General features: G+C 33.6%; 1 protein-coding gene across 6 annotated transcripts in view; it reads left to right on the top strand.

Annotated features, from left to right (window-relative positions):
* Positions 1-8636: 8636 nt before the first annotated feature.
* Positions 8637-26811, top strand: part of NOVA1 (NOVA alternative splicing regulator 1) — a gene marked incomplete at both ends in the record, with an annotated part of 148066 nt that continues 129891 nt past the window's right edge. For 2 of the 6 annotated variants that reach the window (XM_080809156.1, XM_080809154.1), the window contains 2 exons: positions 8637-8936; positions 10678-10821. In XM_080809156.1, the coding sequence (XP_080665282.1) occupies positions 8801-8936; positions 10678-10821 (280 nt within the window). Of the gene's footprint in view, positions 8937-9622; positions 9648-10677; positions 10822-26811 lie in introns of those variants that run through there. The other 4 variants (XM_080809157.1, XM_080809155.1, XM_080809159.1 and 1 more) reach the window with 2 other exon arrangements.

The following is a 26811-nucleotide window of genomic DNA, read 5'->3' as shown; positions in this document are numbered from 1 at the left end:
TTTGTTTGAAATACAGATCCCCTAGGGCATCTCTTTCATTCTTATATCCTTTGATTAAAGTCAGTGGAAAACTATAACTCAATTCACATAGGATTTCTAATACCCCAGATCCTTCAGGAATTAAGATTTTGGTCATCCCACTTGGCAAAGACCCACAACCAGGTGAGGTGCTTGCTGAGGGCAAAGGGAATACTGAAAAGGTAGAGGGAAAAGGAAAGGAAGAATGTTGTGGAAGAGTAGAAATACCATCTATGATGATGTGACCATATGAGGAAGTGAGGACTATAATCATATTTATTTTCATGTGATTGTTTATGTTTATGTATTAATTAAATACTCATATTTCTCTCTTCTATCATGTAACTGTGTTAATAACAGTTACTATTTATATTTTCATATTTAATTTACAGGATACCACAGGATTTTGTATCATGTCCTGGGGAAAGGACTAGCATGTTTTTAGTCTTATGTGGGATAGTTCATTCTGTATATCATTATTTTTATTATGTTATAAGTATTATTTTGCTATTGTATTTCCTTGGTGATTGAAAATGCTTTAAGAAGCTGTGTACGGGTGCCAAGGAGAAAAGGAGTGGGCTATGATGGCTTTGTGATTTGTCGACTTAGTTAGGCTGAACTACATTTCTCAGAATTCCTTGTTAAGTTTCTAGCTAGGGTAGTCTATGGGATATTCTTTTGTGAGAGTTGGAGGATAGAGAGGCAGTAACAGCCATTTTGCAGCATATATACAACTTCTCAGAGTTATTCAATCAAGCAATAGTCTAGGGCCTGATGTGAAGGGATTTTGGATATATATTTAAGGTTTCAATTTTCAGTTAACCAAAAGGAAGATTACCATAGGTGAGTCTGGCTTATTAATCAGGTGGTAGCCATCAAAGCAACTAGGTCTCTGAAAATCAGAGACTTAAACAGCACAGTTGGGTCAAGCAGTTGCTCTCCCATCCCCTTGTATCTTTCTTTCCTGAGCACCCATCTGTGGACTTTGGGCTTCCTTGACAGAGCCCAAAATTGTGTGAGCCAATTCCCTTAACATCACTAGCACTATGTATCTCTGTATGTATGTGTGTGTGTGTGTATAAAATATAAATTTTAAAAATATATATCCTACTGGTCTGCTTCTCTGGTTGAAGCTTGACTTACATAGATTAAAAGCGATTTAAATAACATATGAACCCATTGTAATGTATTTATTTGGGTAGAGGTCTAAACAAAATGTAAAAATATTATAAGACCATTGAGAAAATTTAAAGACCATGGAGACATATAAACACAGACCAGATATTTGATAATACTAAGGAGTTTTTGTCAATTATTTTCAATATAATAATGGTATTATATTGGATTTTTTAAGGTTTATAATGTTTTCAGAATAAAAACGTATTGACAGGATTTCTTCAAATTAGTCTGAGAAAAAGGTTAAATTGAAACAACACTGATCAGGAGTTTACAGTATTGAAGGTCAGTATATAGTACCTGGAGTCCATTATACTATATTATCTCCTTTTGAATAAGAATTTTCCCTTGTAAAAATGGAAATTAAAAAAAAAATTTCTTAAAGCCTACAAATATTTGACCCTGAGAAGAAAAGTTTATATGCATTTACTAAATTTTCTATCCCCACTACAGACATTAGATAGACCTGCTGTACCCAGTCTCCTATCTCCTTCTGTCACACACACACACACACACACACACACACATAAACACACACACCCCTTTTCTTTCTACACCATACACATAAAAACATCCATATGTAAAATGTAGGTTTTATTAAGCAAGCCCTATACATTCTCAGTTATATGAAATGAAACATGGATAAAATAATTTAGAATTACATGAAGTCAATTAGACACCCCTGACCTACCATAGAAATGCTTACCTAGTGAAACCAAAAGACTAAATAGCAAGGCAAAATCTAGCAAGGTAGAGTATGGTAATTTTTTTTTTTTTTAATATACATGGATACCAATTTCTTCTTGTACTTATAAATCCATGTAATATTATTATAAGACAAATGGGACTTTTTATTATTTGACCTGTAATAAACAGTGGAAATAGCAGATAAAATTAGAAAGAAGCCTTGACTAGAGCCCTTAAAACCTTGTCTGGAATTTAAGAAGGACTAAGGCTTATTTGAACAGCAGGAAATAAACACATAGGAATCTGAATAATCCATAAAGTAAGCAATTCCCTGATGCCATTTGTGGGTCTAACGGTTTATCGTTTCAAAATATATTTCACTATATTTATAGTGTCTCATTTATTATTTCTTCAATTCACTTCACCTTGCCATAGTAATGAAGAATCATCTGATCAAAATGTTTTTTTTCTACAGTAAAATGTGAAAAAATAAATTTTTAAATTCTATCCTACGACTTTTTACCTCTGTTCTTGAACTCTAGTCTTAGCTCTAGCTAAGAAAAATATAGGTAGGGAATAAAACATCATGAAGAGTAGAGGATGTAAGGATGTACTAATTTATTATACCACAATGTAATATAAAAGTGAACAATAATAAACATTTCTACTATCACACATGGGGAAATTGCCATATAAAAGAATCTGATGAACAAAAAAATTTATGGTTCATAATTGGCAGGCTAAAACAAAAAGTCAAAACTCTTGAGTATTATTAAAGTGACCATATAATTTACTGTTCAAATTGGGACAATTTTGAAGGTATTGATAATTGCCTGGCCATATGGCCTAAGCCAGGACCAGAGCAAATGGAGACTCAGGATTACTCTAGGCATTACCAGAATAAAGTATGTGTAGATGAAGATATTTTATGGATGCAAGAGATAAATGATTTCAACTTAGATGATATATGTAGTTAATTATAGGTTCTTTAATCTACTTTTGAAGTTTTTTCCTTAATTTTCTCTTTATCATTTTATCATCTTTATCATTCACTGTTTTTACCCCAACAATTTTTCATATCCAAATGGTTTAAAAGCTGAAACTGTCACATTTTGAATTGCTGTCCCAACAAAATAATTTGACCTATAGATTTCAATTAATGATTGCTTTCAAAATGCAAAAACAGAGAATAAATATATCATATATATTCTTTACAGTATCAAGATTGTTTTCCTTGGCATATCATTTTCCACTGTGCCTACAGTACATCGTCAAAAATGTGTATCTTTAACAGATTTAAAGATTCTTGTAAAAGTGCACAATATTCACTCTGATGTTGACAATTTTCTTTGTAAGATTCTATGGTCATAAGCATACTAAGAGAGAAATTTGTTTTTAGAGATGTAAAAATATCTATCAACTCTCCCATTTACAGATTAAGAAAATGAAACTCAGAGCACGTAAATGAGTTATTTTAGGCCACAAAATTAGTAGGTAGAAAAGTCACAACCAGATTATCAATTCAAGGTTCTTTTTATTTTAAACTTTTATTTTGAAATAATTTAAAGAGTTCCAAAGATAAAAATTCCCCTGTTCCCCTCAGGCGGCTTCTCCCAATGTTTGCCTTTTACATAACCATGTACCAATTATCACAAGTTTCTTTTCATTGCATCATGTAAAGTGTTAGTTCAGATTTAGTGTCTTTAAGTGCCAAAAGATGTATTTCATAATATTTTAAAAAATGCTCAAAAAATTATTGATCTATTACAAACCAAGGAAATGTACTCAGTGCCAAAGAATTTAGGATTCTTTCTAATATTAACATATCTCTTTATGTATTGGGATGAATATTAAGGCTTGGGAACTTTTTGGAATAATGCTAAAGACACATTTATGTTTCCATATAAATTAGGGTGAGATTTCATAGACTGTTTCATAAACATAGTCACCAACAATGAATTTATGGATTTAATACATAAAAACTGTTTGAATTTTTAAGAAGAGAAAGTTTAATAAGTAATTTTTCTAAAAAGTACAATCTTGGAAAGGCATTTCTAATCAATATGTCTACTTATAGAACTTGTTATACAAACCCAAGATGTGGGATTAGGTGATAAACTCTTCTGGTATATATTTGCTCCTGTTTTCTTTGTGCCTCATAGGATGAAAAAATAATCAGAATATGTACCATGTCTATATCATAAAAAATCAGAAATGTGTTTTTTAATGTGTAAGGGCAGAATAGACTCCAGCTGTCAGAGAAAGTCAACAGCAAAAGATGCAGCTCTGGCAATTGGAAGACTAGCCAGCATGCATGCATTGAATTAATGCACCCTAGGAAAAGAACTCCATTAATGACTGAAGGGAGTTGGTGTATATATACCTGGGTTTTCTCACACTTTGAGTGGGCTAATTCTGAAGCTACTGTTTTAAATGGTTTCCCAGGAATCCCAGTAAGATTAAGCTCTGTTTGCTCACAATGAAACTTGCTTGGTAATTCACCCTTCATTGCCTTCCTTCCATTCCCTGTCTCACTTCCCCAAATCCCTACTGTTTTCTGAAATCACTTTCTAAATACACTATTTACACTTGAATACTTAAGTCAGGATCTGATTTTGGTAGAACACAAACTCAGAAAAGTTTCCCAAAGCATAGGCTGAAGAGACACTCAGGTAGAAGGGAGTATTATGTCCTATAGTTAGTAGGACTCATTGTAGGAGAAAGGCAGGAGGAGGGAGACAAATGGGTTTAGCAATCTTCGTGGACATCGACTATCTGTGTTTCCTCTAGAAAGCCAATCATTATTACTGAAAATAGATTATCTTATGTCCATGTTACTCTGACTAAAACATAGGAAAGAAATAAACCTCTACTGAAAGCCAATAAAGACTAGGGATTTTGTTCTTCAGATTAATATCATTTTCTATCAGAGTTGCTTATGTTCATAACTCATCAAGTAAGCAAGGAAGCACACACATTCTCTTGTATCTTATGGTGTTAGAAAATATTATTAAATTTGCACTGCCAATTGCTTGGTTAATTAAAAAATAAAGTATTTCTTTTCAGAGAATTAAAAGGTCAAATATTTCTATTACATTTTTCAAAAAGTTCATTCAGTTTATTTGTATCATAAGAGGCATAGCATACTATAAACTGGGAACTGATTTTTAAAAATTTTTTCAGTTTTATTAGAATAGATAAAATGTTTATGTCTATTTAACAAGAGATAAAATGTTTATGTCTAATCAGAATGATAGAGGTACATATAGTGTGAAATGGAAAAGTATGCTTTTTTAAAAAATAATAAAGCATAATAGAGAATGGAGAATAAATTGTACTCTCTGATAGCCTTCATTGACCAAATCAGATCATAGCTAACTGACCCTTAGATGTCTGACCAGGTCTTAGGATAGTCTCCGAAAGTCCTGGCATATCAGAGTTAAATAAATTATTGGTAAGCATGCTATCCACATTTAAAATCATACCTTCTGCTCCTAGGCCCCATGGAATGGTAGGTAGTATTTAAATATTAAGTCTGAAGAAGGAAATAAGAGAAGGGTCAAATAAAAATACAGTGTCATCTCTCAGAAAGCTTATGTCTCAGTAAGGCAATTTAACTTAGAAAGCTCATTTTCAATATAACTTATACATGGCAATGACAGATATTTTCTAAAATATTTTAGAAATATTTTTAGAAATTTCTTAACATCAGTTTCCAACTCTCAGGCTTACCCCAATTCAGAAATACTTTATGCTGAATACTTTGTCCAAGCTTTAATACAATATAGATTTGAACTATCTTCATTTTTGAATTATCTTTGTCCCTGGTCTTTTACTGTTTTAAAACAATCTAGTAGCAAATCCTAGCCCTCTTCTAATTTTTCATTTGAAAACATCTTTGCATATTTTTGGTACACTTCACAGAACACTTTGATTACACAATGTCTGCCATCAGCTTTTTCTATCTTGACTACCACATACTTATTCCAAACCCTGATTTTCTTTCATCACAGCTCCCTTATGTTTTGTTTTTTTGTTTTTTGTTTTTTTTTAAATCCAATTCCGTGTATAAATCCTCTTTATTTTGGTCATGAAGGCCATATCAGGGTTTCCTATTACATCATATATCAGATAAAATTATGGACTTTTTAAAGGTTCACAGACCTTTACCAATATGTACTAACTTACCGGCTTTCCCTTTCTTTGAGGTCTCAGCGTATCTTCTTCTCTGACTTGAGGAAAAGGGGTTTTCATACTCCAGATGAACTTTTATTCCCAAACCAAATGTTATTTTTTTCCCCTTGTTCAGTGGACTTTAATCTGTCTTTCATCACTTAAAAAGCGCCAGAAATCCCAATACCTCCTAGATGTTCCCTGCAATAAAGGATGCTATGAGAAAGGTTAGTATTCTTTTCCATTCCTTTCCCTGTCAGGAATTAAATTTTATTCTATTCTCTTTGGTTATTGCCTCAGATATCCAGGTATTCTTGGTTAGAATATCATGGAATTACGGTTAAATTCTTTATTATGCTAGCTTTTACTGAAGTTATCATTCAGGTTGAAGTGCTATAGTGAAAAGTACGAGGAAAGAGCATCTTTGTTCTAGAAATCTAGCGACTATGTTTATACCTTTTCACAGCTTAAAGTACATTTCACATCTTATATTATCTCATTTGACTCATAAGACCTATGGGAAGTAGAGTTTCAGTCCCTGTTTTAAGTGCAAAGGAGATGAAACTCTAGTGTACTGCAGTATTCAAGAGGGCAGACTTTGGAATCGGGAAGACTTGAGTTTGAATTATTGGGACAATATTTATACCTATGTGACTCTGAATTATTAATATTGCTAAACCTAAACTGCCTCATAAAATAGGGACAGTAATAACTATACGATATACTACAAATAAAGAGCACCACATGTAAAATGGATTGCTTGGCACATGGCAAGCACTTAATAAATAGCCAACATGTTAAAGGATTTTCCCTACACTTTTAGAACATGACTGCAAGGACTTCAAACCAAGATTTCGGGCTCCGAAGCCCATGTTTTTCCATTATCCCTAACTGCTAGCACCCTGATTAATTAAACAACTAACTTGGTAGATGACCTTGAGAAAATACTTCACTGAATCAGTTTAGTGATCTGTAAGCTGAGTCTTTTCAGACTTTCAGAGTCTATCGTAGCTGTTATTCTTTTTCCGTAGCGTTGTACACTTGAGGTTCGGACTCCCTATATATCCAAGATCTGTATAATCATAAGCCGTGCACATTGCAACTAGTTTTATTCCTATACTTTCTTCAATAATTAGTTTTGTGTACACTCATTCAGTTGTTGCCTGCCTTTAGTCTGCCTATTAGCGCCTCGTGAAGGGAAGTCCCATATACCTAGCTTTATTTATACCCTTGCTAGTTCCCGAAAGGATTAAAGGCAGCGAGTAACACTGTAAGTTCCCTAACGATGTTACACTGTGCCACTAATAAATACTCTTTTGATGAAACAACCCGTAGAAAACCGCCGATGAGTTGAGATGCTGTCTTTTACCTAACTCTTAAAAATAAAAACTAATGTACCTAGCTAGTAGTCCTGGAAGCATAAAGTTAAAGGTTCTTCCTTCAGCCTTGACGCTGTCTCCCCCGTTGTAAACGGTCACTCGAATGCCCTTCTCAGACTAGCCAAAACTGTCGCCGCTCCAGCCCCGGCTTAACCGAGATCCCACCCCGCCCCTTCATTCCCTCTCATACCTAAGTTTCCTGATTGGGAAGGGGCCTGAAGAGCCTTTCTCACATTCCCATTTTATTGGCTAGCATGACTGTCAGTAATCTCTGCTTCCCGCCTTCTAGCCTAGCGTGTTTCTTAGACCCCTTGGTTTCTGCGACAAGCCGCTTACGTTTGCCTGAGCCGTGTTGCCGGGACCGGCGACCTTTCACCCCTCCCTTCCCACAGGAGCACCCCAGCCTCCATCCCTGGCGCGCGCCCCCGGGCACGCGCTTAGCCCGCGCACAGACACGCACGCGCGTACACACTCACACACACACCCTCCCCCGCCCCCGGCGGGGCCCCTCCGCCCCCGCAGGCTGAGGCATCAGCGCTGGGAGGCGGCAGCGGCGGCGGCGGCGGCGCTGCTGAGAGGCAGGGACCCGAGCGCGAAGTGTGTGGGAGTCTACGAACTCAACCCCTCTCTACCCTCCCCTCGCAGCCATCCCCCTCCCTCCCCGCCAGCCCCCCCTACAAGCGGGAGAAATAATGAGCGAGACCGGGCGGCAGCAGCAGCATCGCCGAGCAGCCCAGGCAACGGCAGAACCGCTCCGGCAGCGGCGGCGGCGGCAGCACCAGCAGCGGGAGCGAGCGCAGCGCTAGCGCGGCGCGGGGATCGCCGCGCTCCTTCCCGGCTCCTGCCCTCCTCCGCCGCTCGCTCCTCTCTCCGCATCCACCTCCTTCCCCTCCTCCTGCTCATTCACTCTTTCCCTCACTCTCCCCTCCTCCTCGGCTTCTCCCCGCGCCCCGCCAGCCCTCGCGCTCTCCCACTCCCTCTGCCCGTCCTCCCCGCTCCCCTCCTCCCGCTCATTCACTCGCCCCTCTCCCTTCACTCTCTCCCCCTCTCTCCTTTCTTCTCCTTCTTTCACCCTCCGTCTCTCACACCCCCTCCATTCCCCTGTCTCCTTTCTGACACTGCACTGCAGCTGCTCCTCAGCCCTGCCCCCTCCCCAGTGAGAACAAACCAGCAACATAGCTTTTTTTTCCTAAAGAGATTTCTATTGATCCGATTAAAAAAAAAAAAAAAACCTTAAGAAACCCCAAACGCAAAAAAAAAAAAAAAAAAGAAAAGGAAAGGAAAGAAAAAAAGAAAGAAAAGAAAGAAAAAAAGCCAAAAACAAAAGGGAGAACCTTCTCCCCGTAGCAGCGGCAGGAACTGCAAACATGATGGCGGCAGCTCCCATCCAGCAGAACGGGACCCACACTGGGGTTCCCATAGACCTGGACCCGCCGGACTCGCGGAAAAGGCCGCTGGAAGCCCCCCCTGAAGCCGGCAGCACCAAGAGGACCAATACGGGCGGTGGGTATCGCTTCCACCTCCCCGCTGGCCCCATCCCCCGCCGCCCGCCCCTGCCTCCCTCCCTCCCGCCGGCCTCCCTCCCTCCCGCGGCCCGGACACCTCTAGCCCGAACCCGGCGGCTCCCGCGCCCCTGCCCCGCGCCCCCTCCCCTGCACCTGCCCGGCACCTTGCCGTCCCGGACACATTTCCATTTCTCTGTTTATCATTCATCAAAATGGCGACCGGTTTTTCGGAATAGACCTATCTTTCCATTTAATCGGTCTAAAGACTGACCATTTAAATATCCTAGACCTGGGCAAGGGGGTCCGTTAAAGAGGAGGAGGATGACCCCCGAGTGAGGTGATGGCCGCCCGAAGATGCGCGCTGCATTTAACAGTCTGATAAAATAAATAAATAAATGGCACTTGGGTAGCGGATAGCAAATGATTGGGGCACCGGAGAGTTTTTCTCTCTTAGTCCCCTTGCTTTGGGCCACAAGTAGTATGCAAAATCTTGATGAGTGCATGCTCTTACCGCACTTATATTGTCGTTGCAAATATCTCATTGATTTGTCTTCAGAGGTGTGCATACGAGGGTGGGGGTGTCTGGTACTCTGACTTGTTAGTTTAACATCCTGCGCTTCCTGGGAAGATGAGTTATAACGGGACCGCTATCGCTTCTTCATTTGCACTGGAGTCATCTTAACAATGCACCCAATGCATCGAGGCAGAGGTGAATTTATCTACAGCATGTACATTAGAGACGGATGGGGGTCTTGCGAATGGCACACCCGCAAAATTTGGAACGTTTATTCACATAAGGAAGCTGGATTTACCGGGGTGTTTCCTATTTAAGACTAGATCAGTTTGTCGGAAATTAAAGTTTATGGAGTTGGCTTTATTTTCTAAAACATTTCATTTCACTCTTTCTTGGTTCATCCACCCCCTCCGCTTTAAAAATTGTGGCTATTTTGGAGAAGTAACATAATCTGTTTGGTCACTTTTAAGTGTATTTGATATAAATGACTCCTAAGCTTTTTAGTATTGGCAGAATTCTTCTTAAGGTCCTTTAATTAATGAGCTTAAATGAGATCATGGTAGACTAAGAAGTGCTAAAGAAATACACCAGGATTAGTTAGATTTGCCAGTTCACATCACTTTGAGTTATTTCCTGGCAGTTATTACAGGCTTGGAATACACCCTACAGTTTGGGTGGATTATTTGGTAGGAGAAATGTTTGTTTTGCATACTTTAAGTAGGATATAGTCAATGGCTAATTGTAGTCCTTAGGTGTTTGCTAATGTCAAACAAATATAGCTCATCACTATTTACAGTCCTTTTACTTATTTATTTTGGAATATGTTAAGCAAAGGTTTGTCATCATATAAATCTCTGAAGTTTTGTTAAAGGGTCAGTTCATTTCATCTTACCATAGTAACCACAGATAGAATTGGAAGACTTCCATGTTTGGAATAACAACTGGAATTTAGTCATCAGTTTCTACAGTGCTGCAAAATGATAGAACATGTTTAGTTTTTAATTCCAAGTTTGAAAGTATAAATCCTACAAAATGGGAAACATTTTGTATCTCTTTATTTTTCTTTGTAATTAGCTTATTTTTGTTCTTTAAAAAATTTAACCCCATATTTCCTGCAGCTGTATGCCCAATGTTTTATTTGCTGTTTTTCCCTCTTGAGGGTGGAGAGGGGATACAAAGTTTGAAATTACCATGTTAACCAAGTATATTTCTTTGCATTTTTCAGAAGACGGCCAGTATTTTCTAAAGGTTCTCATACCTAGTTATGCTGCTGGATCTATAATTGGGAAGGGAGGACAGACAATTGTTCAGTTGCAAAAAGAAACTGGAGCCACCATCAAGCTGTCTAAGTCCAAAGATTTTTACCCAGGTAGGTGCAATAGTGAAGAGATTGTTTGATAAATCCCCAAGGAAAAAAAAGAGAAGATCTACCTGTGCTGTATGTTGTATTGAAAGAAGTTCTTAATACTATGACTTTATTTATATATTGTATTTGTGGAAAATTTTAAAGTATATTTCTACTGTTGGTGTTATGTTTTGTTTCAATAATTGATATACTGTATCTGATTTAGAACAATTATGAGATGAATCTTTTGGGTATTTCTAAATACTTCTTTCTAATTAGGAAAAAACTCTAAAATTTAAAGATAGAAACATGGACAGCTGGCATCAGGAAATAGGGTTCTTTTGAAGTTTTCAGACATCATTGTAATGACAATTAGTCTAGAGTGAATTCAGAAGAGGGGGTAGGAAGGCTCCTTAAAGAATGGACCATTTACTTCTAAATCCATTATGTACCTCTTTCTGCTTCACTGCTTTGTTTGTTGGCCCTGGAGTGAAGTAAAGAGGACAAGTGCTGCCTCTTCAGATTTTTAAAATACTGCGTTTTTAATGTAATTGTGATAAGGAAATCTATTGTTATGTAAAAGTAAAATACTACTTGAAAATTTGTGTTATGAACAGCTGTATTAGATTAAAATACGTTAACAGTTGTGTGGTACTGTAACCTGCTGGAAAATGGCAAGTTTCCTAGGTGGTATAATTTTTTTTGTACTTTTCGGTGTGTGTTTTTTATTTCAAGTGTTATATAGTTCTGCGTGTTTTATCTTTTTCTTTTTTATCATTTTGCTACTTAGTGTAAGGATTTTAAGTTTAACTGGAAAATCTGCATAATTGAATAGTATCTCTCTTAGCTAAAACATTAACTGATTTGCTTTTACCCAGGTGTAGCTTCTGCCTTTTTTGTTTGTTTGTTTGTTTTTGGTTATTTTGTCTTTATGGCCATAAAAAATATTTATTCACTGCTGAGGGGACTGATACTGCCTTTTTTTTTTCCTGGTAGAAAAGAAAAGCTTATTTGCTTTCAATGATCTAATTTCAGTAAGAGTTCTTTAATAGAGGATTTCTTTTTCATAGCCAATTGATTGGTGGTAGAAAATGGACTATTATGCTAGATAAGGTTTTAGAATGGTCGACAGTATCACTTAGTTATACAAATTAAACGTAGTATATTTGGTAAACACTACAAATATTAAACTAAAGTGTAATGCATTAGATATGCTGCCCTTCGAAAGTTTGCTCCTGTGAGTGTAGTTCTGTAGATGGCTTTCCTTGTCTCTGAAACTTTCCTTATGCATTAAGAAAGTTTACTAACATATTCACATTTATATGTTTAAAAGGTATATTATGATGAAAAAAATCAATGTGGAATTGTGAAAACCTTTTACAAATAAAAGCACTCAAAAGAGCTTGATTGCAGAATTAATAACGTGATAGTTCTAGGAAAAGAGCTGCAATGGTAAATTAAGTTCACTGTCAATAGATGAAAATGAAATAGCTTTTTTGCATTAAACATGAGGTGGTATCAGATGTGCAGGGATGTTACAGAAAATTGGTGTTTATCAAGGATATTCCAAATAGTAAATTAAATGCCTTTTCATTTGAATATAGTTTATTTTCAGTGGGTTGGAAAGGGTGCACCAAGAATTAGATCTTTTGTTTTTAGTCCACTTAGTTATGCATATTTTTCTTATTACATTGAAATTGCTTATTTTATTTATAGTTAGTTCTGAGACACGTTATTCATATACAGCAAGAATATCCGTTGGAAAAAATGGAAAACTGGAATGCGTTGAACAAAATTTTGTGTGTGTAGTGACGTAACCTGATCAAATGTGATTTGAAATGTCTGGATAAAAGAAGGCATATACGCTCTGCCTGTAACAGGTGGAAACCAAGCACACACTGGAATCAATTTTAAGGATAAAATAAAGCCTTGTAATTAATAAGAAGCTGTATTAATTCTAAACACTTTTTATTTAAATATGTTATTAACTAGGTTATTACCTGTTCAGACAGATACATCTCTCTTCTTCTGATAGACTTCAATTTTAATAGTCTTTCTGTTCACACTTGACCACAAGCCTGTGGAATTATCTAAGGTCCTGGTATTCTTCAATATAACAGCCTCTGAGCTACTTCCAACTTCTCGTTCTCAGATATATTTAAGCAATACTTACCTGCTCATCTCAGACAAAGTAAATTATAGAACTGTGATTCATATCACCGAGTTAGAAGGACTTTCTTGTAGGATTATGCAGTAATTTATTTGGAAGCCCGTTTTTTTGTTTCGTTTATGTATTTATGACTCCTATTTGATTAGAATGAATATGTTGATGTTTATTTCATGAAGAATTTTCTGTTTCTCATTTGGTAAGACAGTTTATTTGGGGAAAAGTATACTTTAGTTGTATAACCTAATGGATTTTCTCAAATTACCTAAGTTTTGTAACAGAATGTAATTGTGTTCCAAAGGTTTAGTTAACATACTGATGTATTTAAGACAGATTTCCTTTAGGATATATAATGCAGAGTACAGACACACTTTGGGGCTTTTTTAATGAATTTCAACTCAAATGTATGTCCATTGTTTTTATTGTAGCCAATATATCTACTCATATTTATCACATTTGTCTCTTTTTTGTGTGTTTTTTTGTTTGTTTTGTGCTCAGCTGTGTCTTTAAAATATCTTAAGCAACCTTGCTTTTTTGAGTAATTTTTAATACTTATGGTTGAAATCTAGAAAATATTTTGTGCACATTAATTGGTATGATTTAGAATTTGTAGAACTGTATTTTATATTGTGTATTTCAACATGTCAGCATAAATAAAATAATTTGGGGAAATTGTATGGTGAGGATTGTAAAGTGCATTTTTAAATTACTGTAATCAGAAAGAAAAGATCGAGTGGACATGCTTTATTTTTTGCTGTGCTTTGTAATTCATTTTATCTTTTCAAAAATCTAAATCTTACAGAATACTCCTTATTACCTGTGATTTATGAGTATATCTTTTTCTCTCACTTGATTAAAACAGCTTATTTATTTGTATATCTTTTTACAAATAGGTTACCTAAAGTTGTTGCCTTGTAGTAAAAAACAGCTTTCTTGTTTTGGGGAATATATTAATGAATGCATTTTCAGAATGACGATAGGGTTCTCCTATTTTTTATTTGGCATCTGAAGGTGTGTTTAGTTTTCATTAATAGATAGGTTGATTTTATTTATTATAAATAATACATGGTTCAGGTAGATAATCCAAAAAACTTATTGAATACATTATTGGTTGGAAATAGTAAAGGATTTATAAAATGTATTTTTTCATATGTGTTTTAGGTTTTAGAACATTTCATAATGTACCTATTGTTATTCCATTGTATGACAGAGATATTCATTATATCAAATAGAAATAATTCACTGTAATCTTAGCATATATTAGTCTATATCTTACACTGTTTCCATATTCATGGTTATAAAACTGGATCACAGTTGATGTAAAGCATTTACTTTTATGGTCCATAAGTTAAAATTTGAACTTATATTCCTAGATTTATTACATCATAATCTTAGCATTGTCCAACTTGGGTGATTTTTTTTTTTTTAATCACAAGCCATTTATATGGTAAAATTTTAAAACTCATGAAAAAGCAGACTGTAACTCAATTTTTCTTTTAGTGAAGGAAATACCCAACACTGCCTTAATTTTGACATGGGAAGAAGTCAGTGGCCCCCTTAACCTTTAGGCTCAGGACCGTATAGCATAAGACTGATCATTTTTTTGGGAAATCAGATGAGTAGATAAAGTTTTAAAATAGATCACTTCTTTTAGTTTATATTGTTGAAGGAAGAGTATTACGATACTGGTGGTACAACAGGAATATTTTAGTTACAGCTTTTAAGAGTTGCAGTCTAAACACTTTCATCTAGATGCAAAGCATCTTCGAAATTTATTTATACATATTTTAAGGCAAAATTAGTAGATAGAGTTTTAAAAAGGAAAAATAAAGTAGTGTAATTTCTAGTATTGAGTTTAATACAATGGTTATCATTACACTGTGTTGTATCTTTGATTTTAGTGTGATCAAAGAGTTGCTGACACAGAATGTGTCTTCCTTTAAATCTTAAACTTGTAATATTTGTCACATTACCTGTTGTTGTGGGTTACTTTATATTTTGTCTCTTTATACCCTTAGTTGGTGGAAGAACCATAATCTTTCACTTAGACATTAATGTCTCTGAAAATTTACTGTTTTTTTAATATTTTGTTTCTCATTTGAAGCAATAGGAAATCTTAACATATGAAGGAATGTTACTGGCATAGCACAATCTATGTTAAAATTGTAAACTCCAAAAGATACAATTTTGATACTTAATCATGTAAGCAAATATTTTGTAGCATGGGACTTTTAGAAAAATTGAATTAGTATTAGAAATCTTAGGTATTCAATTTACTTGATTCTTTTTTATTTTATTGTGATGTTGTATCTTCTATCACTGACTTAGTAAGTTGTGGAACATTATTTACACTGTTGGTATTTTCATGAATTATAATGTACAATGTCACTTTGATATTTGCTATTTCAAGCCTTCTGGATTTTGGAAAAATAGCTCGTTTAAATTTGTGACGTTGTGAGGAAATCCAATACGTCTAACAACATTACCCTGAAAATATCCTCCGTAAAGGTTTCAGGAATAGTTTAGAAATAGTGAACACAATTGGTGAAATAGTTCAGTATTTATATATGAGAGATGTTTTGTGTAATATACAAGAGGAAGAAGAATCTGTGTCTTGGGAACTCTAAGGAGTATGTGGTGTCACTAAAAACCTGAGCAATAAACCACCCATTGAAAACTTGCTATTTTATAGGTATTTTGTTTTGTTTTGTTTTGCTCTGGCTTAAGAGAAATTTTAAACTTTTCAATAACACGAATAACACTTATTGAACACAATTATGCCACTTGTTACCTAAAATTCAGTACCTAATAAACTACTTTTTACCATAGAATTTAGTTTTAGTTGTTTTCAGTTTAGTGGAGCTGTTTTAAACCACTTTTATGAGCAAGTGCAGCTTTTTAAAATAAAATTGGGGGGACAAGGGTGGGAGATTTGTGCTTGATTGCCATCTCATTTCCATCTTTGGATACAGCTCTAGCATAAAGTTAAACAACATCTGCAGAGATCTGACTGACAAACATCTCTCTGGGACTCATCATTGCAGCCTGCAGCAGGTGCATTCAGCTTGCAGTCCTTTCCAAAAGGAGGTTAGTTTGTTCTAACATTTATCAGTAGACCAGTGGGAGCAAGTGACTAGAGAGAAGAGGTTGGTTGTCACTTGTCCAGTGCTGGAATACTACAGGTAATTGGACTGGACTGGTGGGAACCGCAGCAGTGTGTGTCTCACATTGCACTGCAGCTGCTATGGAGCTTAATTAACCTGACCCTCAGAGACTGAAGTGTCATGGTATAAAACACAACATGCAAGAAATGAAGCAGTACTTTTCAGTACTTCCTGATGCTTGGGTTGGTGAAATTTCCGTTTTCTTCATCTTGTTGTTAAAAGATATGGCATCAGCTTTTCTACTTTTTTATATGGAGATATTTGAAACTAATATGATTTCTATGAATGTGATAGAATACACACACACACACACACACACACACACAAAAGATGTTTGTATAGAAATAGAAAGAAAACAATCTTAAGTCAGCAGTATCTAAATTTCCCTGTTCCACAAGTGCATTTTCAAATCATGAATGAGCAAAAATAAATGGAAGTACACTGTAATTTTTATTAGTGTTATCGTAGCTTAACATGTGTTTATTCATATATGAGAAATAATCCATGTAAAATTAAGTTGTATCTTTTTAGCATGTTAGAGGCTTTAGCAAGCGAACTCTGCCGAATCCTTTGAAGTGTTTCAACAAACAAGACAGGTATACCATAAACACTCTAAAAAAATTAATCTGTCGTGTATTTCTCTTGTTTTAAATTTCTTAATCTATTTGAAAGACTGACTTCAGTGTGCTTCCAAGACATACATAGAAGTTTCATATGTCTTCTAATAGTGTTTCCTCTTATTGTAGGGGTCTTATGACAGTGCTATTTTATTAATTGCCCTTGAATGAAACTAATTCCTAGCGTAAAAATGTCTTTATATTAAATCTGGGAAGGTGCTATACTATTTTAAAATAATTCTTAATTGAAAAATATCATTTGGAATCTTGTGAAGGAATTTTGTAGTTTTGACTTTCTATTTTACTAATTTGAATTTTTTGGTCTTTATTGAACATAACCTTTCAATTACCAAAGAGTAATTAAGTTCTGGAGTTTGTACAGGCTTTTTTTGCAACATATATGCTTTTCTTGAAAGAATTTTTACCATTATCGCCAGTAACTATTTGATTCTGAAGTTACTGTTTGCAAGAAGTCTGTTTAAGTTTATTTTAATTAAATTATGAATAGTTAATAATTTACTGGTAATTACAGTAATCTTGGGAAATGAGATTAAAATAATCATCTCTGAAAGTTAAGAGAATCATTCCCATACTTTTAAACATTTTTCATTTTTCATTTTTGACACCTTGAATAATTATTTTCTTATCAATTCTTATCAATATAGAAATGATTCTTCAAAATTCCACATACATACTGCACTGTCATTTTTAAATTTTTGATAAAATAATTGAATGAAAATAAACATTTAAGACTAGAAAGTACAAAAAAGGAATATTATGTACACTGACAAACTTTATGTACACTGACAAACTTTCTGAGATATTTTCAATATTCCCTGAGTTTCAAGCTACTATATGGATATCCTTTTCCATAACAAAACTTGATCATGAAAACACATCATAGCTACACTCCATCATTGATCTTTTGCTGCTTCCTGCAGGGCCTGTCATAGCATCGTTGACAGGACCAGATGAAAAATGAAATCAGTATCTTGAGTTTTTTAACAGCAAAATGATTCAGGTAAGATTATTTGGTGTGGAAAATAAACCTTTTTTTTTTTTTTTACCATTCTTAACCTAATTTTATTTAATAATTGATATTTAAAATTAATGTATTTTTTCTCTTTTCAAGACTTGTGTCCTACTGATGTTCAGTGGATTTGTAATTTACAATGAATTATATTCTGAACTCAGTAATCTTTAAAATTTTAGACTATAGTGTTTTTTACTTTCCTTGTAAAACTGAACCACCTTTTGAGGTTTTGAGGAATAATTTTTCTGTTTTAAAGGTTTTTGAGAACAGTTTTCCACTGAAGATTCCGTAATTCCTTTGCAGGAGAAATTTTCACATAATGTCATAATGTACTTATTAATTAAATAGGCCTTCAAATCCTGTATTCCCTGTAGGATATAATAAATACTCTCAGTTGATTCAATTTTAAAAATCATTCTTATCTTCAAGAAGAAAGTTGTTTTCATTTAAATTGTTAATATTTTGCTGCTCTAGGAATTAGATTCAGTGACTTTTTTAAAGATATGTAATTTGGGGGAAGGGCAGAAAGAAAGGAATTGGGGTACATTTTGTTAACACTGAACATAGTGGGAATATAGTACAAGTTTTTGTTATATATTACTAAATATTTTAGAAGAATTATAACTTTTCAATTTTGGTTATATTCATTCTTGAAATAATTTGTTTTTGAAGGAGTTAGTATTAGAAACAATTGAGTTTACTTGGAGACTGTTCATTCACATATTTAGTCTTAATTATTCTTTATATAACTGTGCTTTTATTTTTCTAAGTCTATGTTTTTGTTTTAAAGTCATGGAAGTGCTTCTTAAGAAAAGCTGGTGTGAAATCTGTCTGGAAGCTTTTTCTTGTTAATTATTATGTGTATTTATCAGATGCTTCCTATGAGCACAGGTGTAGGCAGCTCTTTGCTTGTCAAGACTTAGAGATATTACAAAGCATCTTTTTTTTGTTAAAGGAATATGGGCATGTTTTACTTTTCCCTAAAAAGTTGTGCTTTAATTGTTGCTGTCTGTTTAAGTTTTAAGTTTTTCCCTGTTATATGGCATCTCTGTCAAAGTCTTAATGAGGACACTTAGAAGTAGCAAAGAGGCTTTCCATTTGAAGAGATTGGAAAAATCATGGAATTGTGGAACTAGATGAAAAAAAATGGGTATTAGATCTGATCTCTTCCAGAATCTCTATTTAACTGTTGAGAAAACCAAGATACCAGGAGATTAAGTGATGTAACTTAATCCTGTAATTTTTAAATATGTTTTCTGAATTTGGGGTACAATTTTAGTAGGTAATCCATTCTCTTCTTATTTTGCTCCACTCTTTTTTTCCTCCCTTCCTTTTTGGTTATGACCCTGAGGAAATAGAGCTTTACTTTTTCTCTTTCCTAGTTTTAAAATGAATGTGCCTCCTCCCCCATTTTGAAAATTAAGTTGAAAGCTCATTACGTATTTTAGGACAATTTTTGTTATTGATTTGCTGTACTGTAGGGCCAAAGACAGGTTCTCTTTATCATTACCATACATTAAAAAAAAAAAAAGGATATGATAGATTACATTTGTTTAGAATATAGCCTGGTCATTTTCTGGTTTTTCATAATTATAGTTTGCAAATGTCAGTATTTTCAGGGTGATTTGATTTCTGCACTTCGTTATTTTTTTTCATTTGCAAAGTTTGTTCTTTCTTTCTTTCTTTCTTTCTTTTTGTTTTTTTTTGCTTGTTTCCATTGTTCCTTAGCTCAGTTTTTAAAAATTTCTTTATTTTGTTTTAACAGATTATTGACCTTAATTTTTAAAAAATGTGTAATTCAAGTGTAATTCAAGTTCTGTTTTCAAGGATATATGTATTTTCCATATTTTTATGACTTCTATAAAAATTTCCTTATGTATTATTTATTTGCCTGGGTATTCATAACAGTTGGTTTAAAAAGTACAAAATATTATGATTAAAAAATATGCAATAGGCTAGTTGTAAGGCAGTTAAGTAAAAATGAAGATATACAATAGTTATTAATTTTAAAACATTACCATTTTCTCTTTTTTTTATTCATTTCACTAAATTGGTCTGCTTCTCAGTTAATTAGAGTTCTGATGATGTTTGCATTATATTGTAAGCTTAAGGACTACTTTTTAACATAATTATAAAAGTACTTAATGTGATTTCTGAGGATATATTTTTCTTCACAGCTTTAAACTAAAACAAAAATCTTTTGTGATAGTCTTTACTTACATTGATTGAGTAACTAAGCGCCATTGGTGTGAAGGAATTTATGTCATCCTTCATGCCTATTGCTGTCTGTTCAGTCTACAGCTCAGTGCTATAGAGATAGGTGGTAATTAAATTTAAATGAATGTATGTATGAATGAATTAATGACTGATTTGAGGTTTCTTCTGTGATGTGCTCATGCAATATCAATACAATGGTTGGAGAAGGCATTTTGTTTTTAGTTTTTCATTGTATTTCTAATTTACCTTAATTGGGGGGTGGTGTGAATATATAAAGTCTGTATTTTAGATAAGTGAACTCATGAGTTCAAATATTGAAACAAACCAGAAATGGTCATAGAAGTGTTAAACAAGTATGGGCCAGGTATTAAGGAAGAAGAGTGTAGTGTGAGAAAGGAGTTTTGCTTTGTAATTTAGCATATCGGGAAACTCAAAATCCAGTATTGTGGAGAATATGTCAAGCCATCTTTAACAATGAAGATAACTTTTAAAATATTCTGACTTAAGCAACATGAGCTTAATTAATATTTAGTAATCTTTGATTTTCAGGGTATTTCAAGAAAAATCATCAGCCAGCAGACTGTTCCTTACTTGCACAAGTAGCCACATGGCAGTAAATAAACTATAATGTAACATAACTGTAAAATCTTATAATGTAGGTATTTCAGAGTACTCTTATCAATAAAAATAATTTCATGTTGCCTAAGTCAGAATAAATATAACTAAAGTTACATATTAAAAATATGATTAATAAATGTTTTATTTTTAATGTATTTTAATGTCTTTTCCACCACCTATAGTGATGCAGTTAACTTGTATGAATACATTATGATCTTAGAAGCTGGGCTATTTAATTTTCTTATTTGTAAAGGAAAAAAGTATATACAGCTGCATAGTAGCTTAGATTTTGATTGACTTGAATATCAAAGTGTTAGTATGTGTTACTTTATTTGAAACTAGAATTTTAGGAAAGTTACTAAATTCAGGCTTTTTTGGTCTTTAAATACTTTTAAAACACTTTTTAAGCAGTTAAAATTTAGAGAAATACACAAAATATTAATGTTCCTGTATTAGTACATTGAGTTCTGCTGCAATGAACCAATGAAAACATCTAAGATTTGGTAGATAAATCTATTTAGTCTTATGCTTAGTCCCCTACATTTTTATAAATTCTATTTTTTAAAAAGCTGGTGGAGAACAGTTAAAATAACTCTATTGTAGTGTTTCTTTGCCTGGCTGCTTCCCCTGCTACTACCATGGCCTGATTTTAACATTTTGTTCAATGTTTATGTGCACCTTTTGGGTTAGAACTAGGCATACAATGCTCTGAAGACCTTATTCTCAACCAAGGAAGCAATAAGAAACAAGAGATGTAAATACCTCGTTATAAAAAGGTTTAATAAATGTGTAATGATAGAATTGTGTCTTGAAGTTAAAACTATGTCTGTCTGTGACCAGATCTTAAGAGGAGAGGGTAGACTTCAAAGAAGACTTCAAAGAGGAGGGGGGTTTTGAGGGTTGGATTTAATTGGCTGGATGGAAAGAGTAGAAGATCATTTGAGGCTGAGAGACAAAATATATATCCATGTAGATATGAAAAATTCCTTTTATATTCTGGGGTCCAAAAGTAGTTTGGTATTACTGGGTTAGAAAGTGGATATTTTGGGGTGGGGGGAGGGATGGATGGGGATAAGAAGATACTATAGATATTTGTACAGATAAGATAAAGTATATTACGTGTGAAAAAGATAAAAGTTTGATTGAAAAATACTCAACTTGGATACATTTATTAGCAAGAATTATTTTAAAGAAGAAATATGTGTTGCATCTATAATATGACTGGCAGTGGTACTGTAATTAAAATTTATGTACCTATTTGTTTAAATGCAAACAGTGATTATTGTATTTTGGAGAAGGATTACCTTAATTATCTATAAGTAGAGCTGAGCAATAGGTTGAGGAGTATGACTTTCAGCTTAGGCAATATAAGTAGAATTAAAAAGAAGACTGACTTGTTTAGGAAGGAAAAGACTAAGGGAAAGGTGAGGCAAGTAGGAATTCAGAAAAAAAGAGACGTTAAGAAATATGATTGTTGTCTTTTATGAAGCGATTATGTGCCAAGGGTAGAAAAAGGTATGGGGACCTAGTAAAGGATGATTGCCAGTGAAGAATGTTGCTGTATTCAGAATCAGTATGGATAGAAATCTGTTTTTGACGTTTGTTCACTTTGACGTATCTTATCTGTGCAGGTGCATTTGAAGTTAGTGACTTGAATGGTTTCTTTTACTGGTTTGCTTTTGAATCATAGCTGTTTAGAATCCTATATCTGATAAAACTTTTCTCATTTCTTAAATTACATGAATATGTAGGCCTTTTTAGCTCTCTTGGCATGTGAACAGATGTATTCACTTTTAATCTGATGAAAATTTGTGATTTACACGATGTATACTTTTTTTAATGTGTGAATTTGATGTCATTGGAACACTAAAGTTTTGGTATGTGAGAGAGCATTGGTATGCATCAGGTCAATGAAAATGAAAATTGAAACTTCTTATTCATTGTTAGTGGATTCTCTGTTATTTAATTATTTTATTTAGGATTTCATTTGATTATTGAGATTCAATAGGATTCTCCATCATTGATAAATATTTATTTCCTATAGGAATCAGTCTTTTTTTTTTAAGATTTTATTTATTTATTTGACAGAGAGGGAGGGAACACAAGCAAGGGGAGTGGAAGAGAGAGAAGGAGGCTCCCCGCTGAGCAGAGAGCCTGATGTGGGGCTCGATTCCAGGATCCTGGGATCATGACCTGAGCCCAAGGTAGATGCTTAACGACTGAGCCACCCAGGCGCCCATATAGGAATCACTCTTAATCCATAGTCTATCAAAATCAGATTAATTTTAAAAAGACTGGAAAATATGGCACTGTTTTTCCATTTAGAAAATGAGATTAAAAATCTATCTAGCATTTTATACTGATTTGTGAAATTATTGGCTAGTTGTGTAGAGAAACATTTAAAAATTGAACAGCTGAAGTGACATTAAGCACCAGATGGGAATTTGAAATAAAAATATTCACTGTGTAATCTTTATTTAAGTGCTATTCATAATTCAATAATACCAGTTGTGTAACTCAAAGTTGAATTCAATACAAAAAGGAAGCACAAGCAAAGTCTCATAGCCTTCAAACTGATGTGCATATCATGGTATGATAGGACTCATTCTTAAAAGGGATAAATAATATGGGTAAGACAACTGCATACTTTTTTTTCTTTTTTTGCAGAGGCAGTATAATTCTCTTTGAGAAAAATTTTGAAGAAATTTTGGGTTTGTGAATTGTTTCAAAGTAGTGTTTATTTAAATTTAACATCTTTAATGAATTCTGCCTTTAAAATGGTACTCTATTTTGTATTTACTCACATCTTCTATACTAGAAATTTCCAGCCAGATTTTCTTTATGGTAATAATTTAAATTTCTTCTGAAGACTATACCTATTTTGTTTAAGAAAAGGTATGTTCTTCTGGAAGCTTTATCACATTTTTAGCTACACTGGTGTATTTGACATCTTGTTTAAGAACTAGAATGACTTTGGATATGAAAACACAAACTGTGATAATAAGCTAGATATGCCATATGTGGCAGTTTAGGTTGGCATATATCTCAAATGGCATGTTTAATGTACTGTATTACTAAGATTAGTAATTTTACAGTGGAAGGCTGCTACTTTTATTGTATAGTTTCATGCTGGTGGGCTTAGAATGCTGATAGACTCTTTACTTGGTAAATCCCTGTTTTCAGCCCTTGTAAAAGTCTTTTCACTGTTGAAATGATCTACATGGGATCTGTGTTAGTAACTTAGTTTCTGAAGTTTATGAAAGTTAATGAAAATATTGCAAATAGTATGTAGTTTGACATGATTATGAATGTGAATAGCTATCCTTATGTTGTATTTTGTTAAAGAATAATAATGCTATATGACAGAAAATGGTTTAGTAAAATAAATAGTTAAGAACTGAAAACAGTGTTTTTGTTTTTAGGAAATGTACATATGTTGATAGAGAAGGTTTGAGGCTCTCTAGAGTCTTGGCAGTGAAGCTATTTGAAGCAAACTGCAATAAATATTGCCCCTTTATGACAAAATACCCAACTTTCAAATCTTATTACAGCTTTTCTGAACATAATGTTTTTATTTGATTTTTTAAAATATTGATTTTATCAAACATTTTTCTCAAGGCCCTTCAAATAATTTAGCAGACTGCATTAAAAATAAGTAGAAACTGCAATGTGATGGGGATAATTTAAATTTAGAAAGATAAATAATATAGGTAAAGAATACGTACATTTTTTGGCCACTCAAAATAAGCAGGACAAATGCAGTTCTGCTTGAGGAAAATTTTAAGTTGGGGAAATGTTTCAAGTAACAGTTATCTAAATGCAGTATCTTTTAAAGTGCCTGGCTCTGAATTTCTTTATGTGAGTATTTAAACTCTCTCTATTATCGTTAATGGGAAAAATGATGATCCTGTTTTTAAAAGTCTAAAACCTTATAGCTAAAACTTACTTAATAAAAGTAAGTAGTACATAAAAGTAGTTTGTTAATCATGGCTTAGTTAGATCATACATTCTATCACTTATTTCAATTCTTAAAATCTCAGGATAGGTTCCTGTTTTTAGCAAGAATTTTTGTCTCTGTTTAATAGTTCAGGAAAAATAAGATGGTGAAACTTAAAATGATTTGTGATATAACAAGTTAATGAGGAACCTGTTTGTCTGCTGTTTGTTCTGTAACTCTTTGCATCATATTACTTACAAACTTGAGTTCAGAAATACAGTATTCAAAATTTAGTTAAGAGTCACCTGACTGCCACATTGGTCCTTTACTGGGAAATATCATATTTTTGATGACATAATACTTTTCCCTGTTCATCTAATAGGGAAATCTTACAAATTTGAATTTTGCCATCAAAAGAAAAACTGTAATCTGCAAAATGGAGACATAAAAACAAGTTTTCTGGGGGCACCTGGATGACTCAGATGGTTAAATATCTGCCTTTGGCTCAGGTCATGATCTTCAGGTCCTGGGATCAAGCTCCACATCTGGTTCCCAGCTCAGCGGGTATTCTACTTCTCCTTCTCCCTCTCCCTCTCCCCCTGCTTGTGCTCTCTCTGTCTCTATGTCTGTATCTCTCTCAAATGAATAAATTAAAAAAAGATAAAAGTCCACAGGTTTTCTGTCCTGACCAGACCTCTGTAAACATTGAATTTTGATATATTTTATGTACTTCTCCATCTACATATTTATATAAGACCTCTAATATAGTTTGAATTTTCACTTTATCTATGAGATTATTTATGTGAAGTTATTTAATTCTTAGTTTAGCACTTTTTAAATCACATAACCGACATTGAGAACATAGGAACATAGGAAGGTATAGTCAAATAACTATGACAATAGTTACTATAATCAAAATTTTTGTGAGGAAAATATGTTTTGGACATCACACGGTGAAGTTTATTAAGAAATTATCAAATTGGTTCATTGCTTTTTAATGCCTTCTGGGTATGTAGGGTGGAGACCCCAAGGGAACATGTGGTAGAAGAACAGAGTTTGTATCTGGTCTCTGACACTATAGCTATATGATTTTTGTCAAATCATTTAATATTCTTGGAACTATAATTTTCTCACCTGTGTGATGGAGATATTAGTACCCCTCATATGATTGTAAGTTTTTGGTCCAGGCACCACAAAAGGGAAGATGTAAAAGTATGTCACATATTACTTGACATAATAAATATTTTATGATTATCTTATTTAATCTCTTCCTTCCCATGTTTGTTACATTTGATAACACTAAACATACAGCAGATATTTTAATGTAAAATAAATTACAAAAATGTAGCCCTAAAAAGGAAAACATTGCTAAAAGGATTTTTTCTTTCAAAAAATTGTTTTCATAATAACTGTTCTTAAAATGCAGGCAATAAAGAGAAAGTTAAAGTTAATTTCTCATCTCACTCCTTTAAGATAATTAATATAAATAATTTGGTATATATTCATTTAGACTTTATGAATGATTTTTTATATTTTTATACATTCAGTTCAATTTTTATATATATTCAGTTTTCACACATTCATATTTTAATAGATAATTACAAGTGATATTCATTGCTACATATAGGAATGAGTTTTTAAACACATCACTTCTGTTGATTAATAGAATGTAGAACTTCTAAATACTCTGTTAGTTTCCTTCTATTTGTGACTGTGTTGGTATTTTATGTGAATACTTTCATATGCATAGCTTAAAAATGTGTTCTATGATACCACTGAAGATACACAGAGCTTTATTGTTTGTTTATTACCCATATCACTGACCTGAAAACTAAGGATATGAATTTATAATATTGAAGCATATCAAAATCTCATATGAAGCATATAGGCTTCTTTGTATTTAAGGCTCTTGAAAATTAACATAATTTGTTAATCTCTCCTTTCTTCATCTTTGCACAAATATAAAACATTTAAAATATTGATCAGAGCTTTAATAAGAAATTAAGTAGCATATAGAATATTAAATACTTCTCTCATGATTTTTTCAAGATACCAAGACTTCTGAAAGTCCTTTTCCTATTAGTCAAAAAGAAAGTCATAGTGTATTAAATGATGAAGCTAGATATTTAATAATATAGGTAATAATTCATAAGACTTATTTTTCAGCTTTTTTTTAAGCTTAAAAATTGTTTTAATTGTTTCTATAAAACACTTTAGTTCATGTTCCTGCAACTTCCATGAACAACCCAATAAAATTTAGT

This window comes from Martes martes (assembly GCF_963455335.1).
Source record: "Martes martes genome assembly, chromosome: 7".
Taxonomy (NCBI): Eukaryota; Metazoa; Chordata; class Mammalia; order Carnivora; family Mustelidae; genus Martes; species Martes martes.
Note: the sequence above shows the minus strand (reverse complement) of the source record. Positions and strands in the feature narration are given on the sequence as shown.